This window comes from Triturus cristatus, chromosome 12, assembly GCF_964204655.1.
Source record: "Triturus cristatus chromosome 12, aTriCri1.1, whole genome shotgun sequence".
Lineage (NCBI taxonomy): Eukaryota > Metazoa > Chordata > Amphibia > Caudata > Salamandridae > Triturus > Triturus cristatus.
In genome coordinates, this window is record NC_140595.1 from 562722528 (window position 1) to 562734684 (window position 12157).

Genomic DNA, 12157 nt, shown 5'->3' on the forward strand with positions numbered 1-12157 from the left:
TAGTATGCGACTCTTGATGACACTTATAATGTACTGTGCAATGTGCTCTACTGACCCTTTGAGCATTGTTGTGCTTCGATTGTTTACATGCCTTTTTCAATAAAAAGACAAAAAAAACAGATAGGGGAAGACTGTAGCCCCTGATCTGCGCAGATGAGCTGCGACCACCTCCATCACTTTCGTGAACACCCGAGGGGAGCTGGTAGGGCCAAAAGGGAGCACGGTGAACTGAAAATGCTCGTGGCCAACCGTGAACCGTAGGCAACGCCGATAAGCAGGCAGGACGGGGATGTAAAAATGGGCGTCCTGCGAGTCTAACGCTATCATCCAGTCTCCGGGGTCGAGGGCACACAGAACTTGAGCCAATTAACATTTAAACGTCTCCTTCCAGAGGAAGCGGTTGAGGGGCAATGGTCCTATCCACAGGAGTCCCTGTGCTGGCCGGGGCCCAGAAGGATGACCGTTAGGAGGGGTGTGGGGGGGGGGGGGGGAAGTGGTTCCTCGACAACCCACGCGACCGGGACCTCGAACGGCGCAGAGCAGACTATAGGGCCTCAAGAAGCTTTCGGGAGGGCTCCTGCAAAGACTTCGGATTCATAGTTCGGCAGTCGGAACACGACTTGGCATCGTGATCGCGTTCCAGGCACCACAGGTGCACGCTGTTCGGATCCATCACCAACATCAGCTTTTGCAGGGACCACAAGCCTTGAAACCGGGCATCCCTCGTGCACCAGGAGTCGATGGACTCAAAAAATGATGTTGTTAGACCCGGAAGGTCCCAGGGACCACCGACTCCGACGCGGTAGCTTGTCACGAGGCGGGAGGGCACTCCGGAAGCTATGTGTGAAGTAGTTGTGCAGCACACACTCACACTGACCCAGTGAAGCACACGCAATAAACAGACACCACTCCAGAGTCATTGGCAAAAACAAGTAGCTTTATCTATCTCTTATCAGAATTAGAAATGCAAAGCTCGCACAGGGTGCAGGATAAACTGTTTCTATAACCTCAGGTCATTACAGGTAACATTTCTTTTGCACATGGTCAATAAAGGCAACATTTCCTATGCAGGTGGGGTATCAATATAAACAACTTATCCCCTGCGGCATATATTCAATATAAGTACCAAGCCCCCTTTCACCTATTCATTCCAGGCAACAATGCTCCTTCGGGTACAACACTCAGTTAACAATTCTGGGCAGATATACATCCTATTGCAGCCATATGCTCAATTCAGGTAACTAAGTACTTAGGTCCCCAGGAGCCCCTGGGGCCGTCTCCTCAGTGTTTTGGGATTGAGCTCCTTGCAGGTGACAGTCGGGGGCACACAATGTCAGCTCTGGCAGGCAGGGAGTTAACTACAGCCTCCACTGCCTTGTCCAAATCTCTCTTAGAACTGGGGCTGTCACGGAGCTGCCATTCCACTACAGTATTGCTCCCCGGCAGCCCCGCTACGGACAAGGGGATCCTCTCCCTCCCCGGGATGTTACCTGGCACTGGGGGGGGGAAAGAAGAGTCTTCTCCGGTCGCTCCGCGTTGTCAGACCGGCCTGGGGAGGTCAGAGGCTCCCACTCTCCTCGGAGCTCCCTCTACGATGCCTGGGCGGGCTCCGGCCTTCCCCATTGCACACCGATTGGTACCCGGGCCTGGAGGCAGCCTCTTGGGGGCGCGGCCGATGACGCAGCCGGCACCCCGGTTGCTGGGCAACGCTTCCCTTCGCGCTTCAGGCCTGGCGCGGCCTTAGCAACAACCGCGGCGGCCCTCCCCTCGCTTCGGGGGCCGTGGCGGTTTTCAGGACATCTCAATCTTCTTCTTGAGCAGCCCCAGGGCCGCGGCGGTGATTCAGGACCACGCAACCTTCCTCATGAGTAGCACAGAGGCCGTGGCGGTGATTCCGGCCACAGCGCTTCTCAGGGGCAAAGCGCTTGTATGCAGATCCCCGGCCAGCGGCGGTGAGTTCCCTCGCCAACGCTCCTTTTACTCACAGCGCGGGGGCCGCGGCGGCGATCTGGGAGCACAGGGCGTGCTTTGGGTGAGTGCTCGGGATTAAGGCCACAACCAGGTCCTGGGCAGCAGCGGTGACTTGGCAACAGCGTTTTGGGAGTTGGCAGCACTCCCCGCTCCCAGCACATGCAGGCCACAGCGCCTTGAAGTCACAGCGCATTGTAGTCACAGCGCCTACCTCGGGGCTCCCAGATGTTAGTGGTGCTCTCAGGCTCCCAGGGCTGGGGGGTGCGTTCCAGGTGTCAAGTCCACAGCGCCTCACAGGGTCACAGTGCTTAAGATCAGTCAGCCTCAGTAGTGTAGCCTCCCCCTAGCTCAGCAGCCTATACTCCAGTGGAGGGTCCCCAGGTCCAGTAGTCGTCCAACTGTCAGGTTTTCCCTCCCTTCCCTTTATACCCCTAGGTCAGGTGACCCTACAAAAAGGCGTCAAGTTCTGGCGCCAGCCTGGGAGGTTGGAAGTTACCAGAAGGCTCTGAGGACTCTGTGGTGGCTTCTCTGGTGACAAGAGGCGGGACGCTTAGGGTTACAGTAACCTTATGTCCCAGCCTTATCCCAACTACTAGCACACAGAAGGACAGTGGCCACTCCGCAGTAGCAGGGGCCTTTGGCAACCATATTGTTAGGAGAGAGCACCTGCACCCCAGCACTGTTCAGCAGCTGTAAAGCGCCCAGAGTCCTATGTCCAACAAAAGATGGTGGTAAAAATTGAGGCAGAAAGGGTAAAAGAATGCGGGGTAAGACCAACCTAGGGTTGACACGTCTAACAGATGTCAACAAAAGTTGAGAAAAAGTCAGTCAAAAAGTGACTGGAGGTACCACTCCCTCCAGATCTGCGCTGGTTGGCGCGGAAAAAGAAATAACTGATGTCAGTGCGTGAGTGCGGCGCCTAAGTAGCTACTGCAACTTCATCCCGGCGACCACAACGCCAACGATAAACGCAGAGTCAACCGACGCCACCTTTTGACGCGCAGGGGTACTGCTGATGAAAAATTCTACGGATCCAGTCTGACGCCTAATTGTCTCTTTCAGATATACCGGTTTATGGTCCTGTCCAAGATGGAGTTCAGGCCGACATTGTGTGCCTGGGTCCAACTGTTATATTTGGACCAGAGTGGTAGAGTTCGAGTAAATGGGGCAGTATCCAGGCCATTTGCGCTGCACTGGGGCACGTGTCAGGGATGCCCACTTTCTCCAATGCTATTTGATATGGCCTCCGAGCCTCTGGCAGCTTGGGTGCGCAGGGATCCCCTGGTTAAAGGAATCACGGTCGGGGGATGGGAGGAACCTATCTCCCTGTATGCAGATGATATCCTACTGTATGCGTATAGACCACGCCAAACTATCCATAGATTGCTCCATATTATCAAAACGTTTGGATGATACTCTGGATACCAAATAAACTGAGATAAGTTGTTGGTCTTTTCCTTTACTGGGCAGAGGATACAGCTTACATCAGCATGTGTGGCATTGCAGCAGCAGGAAGAGTTCAGGTATCTATGAATATGGGTCACTAATGGGACAATTATCTGAATTTGAACCTGCAGATAGAAAGAGTACGCATAGACTTGACGCATTGGCGAGGGCTGCCGGTTTCGTTGATGGTACAAGCAGCCTTATTTAAAATGATGGCCCACTGCGGTTATTATACATACTCCAGAATACTCCCAATCAGATCCAGACTGCTGTGTTTCAGACTATAGATGCTGATCTGAGGGCCCTGTGTGGGCGGGATGGAGCCCGCAAATTTCTCTTCAAAAGCTGCAACGGCGAGTTTATGAAGGGGGGCTGGCGGTACCAAATGTCAGGTGTTACTACCTGGCGGCACAACTAGTGAACGTGAATGGCTGGGTTTTTGCACCAAGCGATGAGCTGGCATATAGGATGGACCGGCATGCATTTGGATCTCAGGGATATCTGGCAGCACAGTATAGAGGGGGGCGTCTTCTACATCTGCCGGTGCACACTAGGACGGTTGTCCAAGCATGGCAGGCAGCTACGAAACTATTGGGGTGGGAGGCACAGCTGACCTGACAGTTTCCGTTGTGGGACTGTGATCAACTGACTGAGGTCGGACGACTGGAGGGATTTCGTAGATGGAACCTCTTTGGGATTGACAAGCTGGGTTATGTCTGGCGCAATGGTGAGATGTGTACGTTAGAAAAACCTTCAATCAGACAATCAGAGAAAAATTAGCGGAGGGGGAGAGGCTCAGACACCTACAGTTGCTGTACACGCTGAAATGCCATGTAAAAGGAGATGTTCAGGTGCCGGACTACTCGCCGCTGGAGGATAGACTGTTGATGGACCCGATGGTGGGAAAGGCAGTATCGCTCATATATCGTAAGCTCGTGAATCATTTGCCGGACCCGCTAGGCCCCCTACGAGAAGCGTGGCAGACAGATGTGGGTCTCCTGGAAGACGATGACTGGGCAGAAGCCATACAAAGTCCCAGAGAATTGGTTATTCATGCCAGGTTTCGGCTAGTGCAACTTAGGATCCTGCATAGATCTTACATGGCGCGCACGCTGCAGCAGAAACTGGGCAGATGCAACTCTGGCCAATGTGTCAGGGGATGCGGGAAAGCGGGCACCTTCTTTCACATGCTGTGATCCAGAGATACTAGGGGAGTGGGGGTATCCTGAGTGATGGCGACAGTGGTTGATGCACGGGTTCCGGTCGAGGCACGATGGCATTTGCAGAGTGTGACGGGAGAGAATGTATGGCCTAAATACGTACAAATCTGGCTGGCTTCTAGTGTGGCAAAAAGGAATATAGTGAGAGCGAGGAGAACGGCAGAACCGCCAACAGTGAGTGCATGGTAGCGGGACCTGGATTGGAGTCAGTAGGCAGAAAAAGTTGTCTATGAGAGTACGGGATGCCCCAAAAAATGGGAAAAGGTCTGGAACATGAGGGGAAAATATAGTAATGGCTGAACACTGGGGGACAGAATTAGCCAAGGGAATACAAGGAAGGGATAGTGGATGGGAAATAGACAAGTACAGTATGGGTATACAGGGTATTACTTAGCGTTGTCAAGATGCCCCGTGGAAATTTGGTTTGTAGCTAAAGTGCAATGTGCATGAAGTATTTGTTTAATAAAAATATATATATTTTTTTAAAACTGTCAATCAGCTCGGCATGGGACATTCAAATGCTACATTGTGACTTGTTGCTAAGACAGTCAACATCCAACAGGAATTGTCAGGGAAGGTGGGGTGTGGGGTGCTTGGATTCGCTGGGAAAAATTACCCAGCAGTGAAGAAGTTCCTCTTTATCCTTACGGTTGAAATTCTCTGCGGACAGCACGTGGGGAAGAGCAGATTCATTATGAGAAAAGTTACTCCACATTGCCAGCCTGAAATTTCCCCAGCAACACGACCAAAGGTAAGGGTCGGACCAACTCTGGTTTCAATGGTGAAAGGCACAGTAGAATGACTGAGCTTATTACCTACACTAGGCTGACATAACATGTTGCTGTACAGGCATTTAATCAATACTAGGATCAAAAGGGAAAAATCAATAAAACAAATGGCCGAAGATAGTGACTATCTGAGATACCTTGGCTGCATCTATAGATGCTTCCTACTTCACCATCTGTGATTAAACACACAGTTTGCATTGCTCCAATTGTACTTAATTACAAGAAAACGCTCAATCTGTCACATAACCCCCAAAGAGCATAGATACATCAACCAGTCACAAGGCAAGCAGTTTAGGCATATTATTTGATAAAACGTGAAGCTAACATGTTCTGAACTTATGGCCAAGAGCATAACATCATTTTAACAGCCACTTCATCTCAAGCGCCTTACTGGGGATTCCAAGATTGGACACAGGTAATTCCACGTATCAAATCTCACCAGTCCTCCACAAGCTCAGCAGTTGCTGTGACGTTATAAGTTGATTTCACAACTGTCTGCTTTACAAGTTGGATGGCTCAGGAAAAAGACCATATTTACCATAACACCAAAATGGTTGTATATTGAGCGCCTAGGGCAGTCCACTTTAAAGAAATTTTGGCAGATGTTTTTTCTTAGACAGTTAGGTCTGCCCTGTGGATCGTTTTGCCATCCAATACCACAGTTAATTTAGCATTTCTCTGACACCTAATCTTTCACTTCTTTAGCACAGCTTTGGAGGGATTCATAGTGTGCATTTCACAATCCTCTATACAGACCATGCTTTTACATTCCACTTGACACAGTGAAACAGCTTCAGGAATGCATGACACCTAACAAAACCTATGACAGCTAAGAAGCACAGTGTGGAGTACAGGCACTTATAATTGTTCAAAACAGAACATATTGTCACAGAGCATTTCCTGAGCAAGTGTGGCAATGTTGTATCTTTTTAATCAAACTAAAATATTTTCAAAAAGAAGAAATATTTGTATGCCAAGATGATGTTAGTAAAAATGAGTAAAACAAGAACATGAAGGAAAATGCTTGCAAACAAAGCAGAAAAGGTAGCAAAAATGCACTGTGCTCAGTACCTTTGTTTTCTTCCTCGATGAGGTCGAGTTGACTCTTCTTGAGGATGCTTGAATATATCATAAAAAATGGGTTCATATTTCTTAAAAATTACAGCGGACACCGTAAAGTTCCTTTCCAGTTTCTCTGTGCGTTCCCTGAATTCCCTAGGTAAATTCGCCATGTCTTCCCATTTCTTCATTTTGTTGAAAAACTCAATTAGGCTATAAATTTTTTATAAAGAAGCAGAATTAGCCAAGATTACTTCAGATTTAAATATATGCAACAGACTTTATAATTTAAGCAACAAAACATGTTCTCAAATGTCCAATCCCTGCCTCTGACCTAAAACATCAAGATAATGTACTGTGACATTGGATGATAAAGAAAAATATCATATTCTCAGTCACTCATTTATGCCATAGTAACAGCAGCCATTTCTGTCCTTGTGTGCAGACAAATTCACTGGTCCTATTACTACTTGAAGGTGATGAACATGTCAAACACTGACAGCATACTGTTAGATGATGCACATTTCACCTTCGGGCAATTAGCAACACATCTTAGTCTTAAATGACATTGTATATCCTGTAAATAGCTTTTACAAAGAATATATCCTTTGTGTAATATGGATCAAACTGAAGGCACGAATAGGGGCTTTACCTAGAAGAGTTCATTGCAACAGATTCTATTGAGCAGGAAGGAGGGAACGGTACAATTCCCCTTTTAGTGAGGACAACCAGTCACCATAAAAGAAACAAGCATTTGCAATGCAATTGGTCTCGCCTTTGGTACCTTATATGTATTTAGCTATGCCGCACATTAGCCTGGGTGCTGAAACATCTACTGTTCTTTAACATGGATGGAAAGTAAGCACCAAATTACGCGACACGCCTGGTATGGGAACACATGGAGAGAAATATTGCCTTTCAGCGGGAAATGGTATAGTCCAAAGCTCTGTTTTAATATAAAATCAGGGCCTTTTTTCATATCACTGAAAATACAAGATTTGAAAACAAGCATTTGCAATGCAATTGGTCTCGCATTTGCGAGATTTTGAGCAATTGGCATAGTAAATGACAATGCCTTTTATTTGTGTGTTTTAAAAGCCTGTAAGCAACGACTAGAAGTAAAAAGTGCCCATAATTAAACGCATTGACTTATTGGCATTGTAAATGACAAAGTTTAGAAAATGCGAAACCTATTGTATTGCAAATGCTTGTTGTTGGGTGCGGGGAGGTTGAGCGTCCCTGCCGAGACTCGAACCGGTTCCCCAGATTCGAGGTCAACCAATCTAGCCGTAAGGCTCCATCTCTCTCTGTTGAAAAAATGCAATGTTCTTCTCTATTTCAGCATTGCCTTTATATCACAATAACTGCTCAAACAAGTAGTAGTGTCGGACTGCTTTTAGACACGTGATTCCCTAAAATATAAAATAAAATGTTTACCTAAAAATATTTATCTTAACCTCGATGTTTAAGACCTTAGCAAAAGTCAAATAAAAATTAATACGATACTGATGCTACTTCCAACAATAAAAGGACAATCTAGAGCTAGGAGTCACTAGAACACCTACCACAGTACCACTTAAATTGTTTTCTAATTTCTCTCCCTAATTTGGATACCTATTCCCATTTACTTTAGGCCTGTAGCAATTGAGTGGCTCTTAGGAATTACTCAGTAGTGCAAATACAAGGAGGTCATCCTTTGGCTTTCCTTTGCCTTGGTTTACATTTATTCCGTTTTATATTCATTCATGTTCAAATTTCGACATTTCCCAGTTCCAAGTGCTGTTTCACAAAGTGCACAAGAAACCTTAAACTTGAGAGAGGCAGATGTGGTTATAGTCTCAATTCCCTGCCACAACTCCTTGGCCCTCCACCGCACACCAGATACTTGATATGGGTGGGTGGGGGCAAACATATGCAGTTATATGGTTCAGAGCTGCACTATTGGGGGTGTCCACGATTGCCCAGCAACCGAAATTCAACATGCAAAACAAACATCTTAGCACACTTAAACAAGCTGCTCAACAACCACAATTCCCAGCCCTGGATCACTATTCTAGGAGCACGCCTGGCTTGCAGCATCACGAGTTGTAAAACAGCTGCAAAAGAAAATCTAAAAGCCATAAGTAAGAAACTTGTGCAACAATGCAGGCTACAAGGCAGCACATTGCCGTGAGGTACATGCTGCTAGGGCAGGCAAGCATCAGGTTGTTACACAATGCCAGAGCCTCTGAGCTACTACTGCCTTTTAGAGACTAAGATATGGATTTAGAGGAGCACCTTGTACCTGAAGCAATAAAAACAGTCTGTTCATTTGGCAAGATCACTTTCTTTAGTACAGCTTTTAAGCCCGACAATGCCCTGGGGTGTTTAAGTCATGGGGAGGAGAAAGAGTACTGAACGCTAATATGGCAGCTTGGACAGGGCTCTTCCACAGCCTGATGAGAGATTAACTTAACTCTTTATACCATGTGCAAAGGATGAATAGTTCCATATTCTTGCTGCCAGCATGCTCTCAAAACATTGAAGTACATCATGGACCCCAAAATATGCAGCAATGGTCGTGGAGGTGAGTGCAGTCAATAGATAACTCTTTGGCGCATAGTACCACAACAAGCTGCCTTAAGCATTGCACTGGTTCCAGTAAACATGCAGAACTCTTTCAACCCACTCTGCATTGCATATTAGTAATTCATGGGAACATGCCAGCTATTTCTGCTACAAAAGCTCAGCAGAGCCTACCAGTCAACAAGAAATCAATGGTCTACAGCAGCATCTCACTGCCTCTGGTGTAGATATCGGCGAAACCGGAAGTCAGGCAGCCTTTGTTTGGCAGGCCCCGCCCACGTCCCAACAAACAGGAAGGAACCGCCAGGGAGGACGTCTGGAACCCTGCAGGCTCCATGCTGAAGTCTCAGCCCCATCAGAGGGACCGGGTGAAGAGCGAGGCAGACTGCATGGTACCACAGGCAAGACGGGGTTCCCGAGTGGTGGGGATAGCCCCGCGGCGTGCCAAGAGACGGCCAGGGATCTCCATGCTGAAGTCCCGGCCCCATCAGAGGGACTGGGCGAAGAGCGAGGCAGACTGCATGGCACCAGAGACAAGACGGGGCTTCCGAGTGGTGAGGAGAGCCCCGCGGCATGCCAAGAGATGGCCATGGAACCTGCAGACCAAGCCGTGAGTGAGAGCTTGGCTGGGTGCATTGCCGGCGCCCATTCTCTTAGCGGACCCATGTCTGTAAGACACACGCTGAAGGACACACCATGAGCGTGCACATCGGCTGTCTGAAAGACGCCGTGAGCGTGCACATCGTTACAACAAACAATTGATGGACGGAATGCTGACAATGCAAACATTCTCCCCCAGTCAAGAGATCTGGGTTAAATCCATCGTTCTTTTGCCCACTACACCACCCCAGTTTAGACATGGCCATATGCAAATCAGTCTTGACCCTGTGCCTCATGGGAACAGTCCATATATTTATTTCAAACAACAATGGACCCTAGAGAGAAAAGATTTTAAGTATCGGTAAATAAGGACCCAATCAGTGCTTATTTCTTGAGACTTGTCCAGCCGGACAGAGGTCAGGAATTTTACTAATATCAAAAATATCAAAATTATCAAAAATTTCATAAAGTGGGACACAAGCCTGTGTCCAATACATACATCAAGGCACACAAAACAAACAACAGAAGGTTCAGGCACGAAGTAAGGTTTGTTATAAGTAACTGAAAATGAAGAAACAAACAATTCAACCAATACCCTTATGTATCAAAATTGATATTTACAACATATAGGGTATTTGTAGGTGTCGACGGCGTTTCGATCCTATAAGGAAATTGCAAGGATCATCATCAGGACAAGGACAATAATGCCTGTGAGGTATAACCTGAATGACCGCAGCAGCAGTGAAACAAGAGCAGTGTTGTTTGCTAAGGCCGAGGGGCGTAGCAGATAGGCGAGGGCAGGAATAGACACCTCGTATCAACTTGGAACGAAGGGAGTCAAAAGGGACTCCTAGGATAATCAATGTATTTCCAAAGTTGGAGAATTCCGGCAATACGGCGAGCAGTGTTCCGTGATTACGGCAGCTGGAACTGCCAAGCCATGTCTTCCCTGGACCGGAATCAAGCATCCTAGGACCGGTTTCTGGCTATCAGCCGTCATCAGCCAGGATAGCTTGACTCCAGTGGCGTAGTGAGCACGGGTCCCACGTCTGGGAATACCCATCCCACTTAGGGCGAAAAGCGTTACAACAAACAATTGATGGACGGAATGCTGACAATGCAAACATTCTCCCCCAGTCAAGAGATCTGGGTTAAATCCATCGTTCTTTTGAGGCAGTTGCCAGAAAGATTTAAAAAAAGGAAAGATCCTCAGCAGAAAGCAATTCTGGTATTTTACTGACCTCTGCCGGTCGTGTTCCATCAAGACAGTTAAATAGAGGCAGTTGAACAGAAAAAAGTCCCTAACGGAAGCTAACAAGTCCTAGGGCTTATCTCCAGGGCCCACAAAGTACATACACATATATGTATATACTAAAGTATATACAGAGAGGTCTTGAATGCTCGACCTAAAAAGGAAAGCACATCATGGTTCAACCCAGGCATTTTAACCCATGAGGTAAGCTGCAGGAATTGGAATTTGTGTTCTGTAGTTTGCACACTAATCTGTTGAGCAGAGTCGCTGACACGCGGACCTACTGCACTGAGATTGAGATGCATGAGCTGCAAGTGACAAGAGCTTGTAAATGGGCACCCAACTTGCTTGGCTTTATTGCTGGGATTGGACCTTTTATTGTCATGTTATATTAGGCTCTCATGCTGTAAGATTATTTGAAAACTTGTCATTAGGGGCTATTCTGGGAGTTAAATGCCTACTTTATTAGGTAGGGGAAATGGTCTACAATGAGACTGAGTGATTGTAAACAATAGTGTAGCCCTCGTTTGAAGGCTTTAATTCTATTAGGAAATAATACCCATTGAAGGCATAATATTCATGATGTTTCCATAAAAGGGGGGGGGGGGGGGGGAGGCAGAAGACAGATACTTTAGTTCTATAGTACAAGGCCTGAATCAAATGAATACACCAACAACCTGCTCCTATTTCCTCCATTAAGCTTCCGTCATTTCAAAACTGTGATAATAATAAATGCTTTTTATGTAGTATGAAGCTGAATCTGCCCCTTGTCCTTATAATTATGGGTTGATTTCACAAATCAATTGTTCTTCTAATACCTTAGAATGAGATGGAAGGTTGATTAAGCCCTGCCAGGATTAGAGTCTGTGACAAGCAGATCACAAAGGTGCACTGTGTGAGAGCCTGCTACTCAAATCCACACGAATACAGTGCCTAATTAGTGCCCAGCTCATTTTTACAGCCACACTCTACATGGTAGGGAGGACTGTCTGTAATGTGGCGATGGGCCAGAAAACTTGTGTGGTAATTTAAACACGATTATTGAAGCACCCTATACCCAAGGGCAGAGATACTTGCAGTGTTTTTTGACCCGATTAACTGAGCAGTACTAATAACAGGAAATAATCCATGCAAACAATTTTTGAACACATTACTTAATTTTCCATGATTTGTGCTTACAATTAACTACTGATGAAAAGCAGTCGAAAACATCAATACGTGGTCGGCCTATAAAATAAATGCAAATAACATCAGCA

General features: G+C 46.8%; 1 protein-coding gene across 2 annotated transcripts in view; it reads right to left on the reverse strand.

Moving 5' to 3' along the window:
• RBL2 (RB transcriptional corepressor like 2) overlaps positions 1-12157 on the reverse strand; it is a 722629-nt gene that overhangs the window by 662416 nt on the left and 48056 nt on the right. For both annotated transcript variants that reach the window (XM_085638866.1, XM_085638867.1), the window contains exon 3: positions 6497-6697. In XM_085638866.1, the coding sequence (XP_085494992.1) occupies positions 6497-6697 (201 nt within the window). The remainder of the gene's footprint in view (positions 1-6496; positions 6698-12157) is intronic.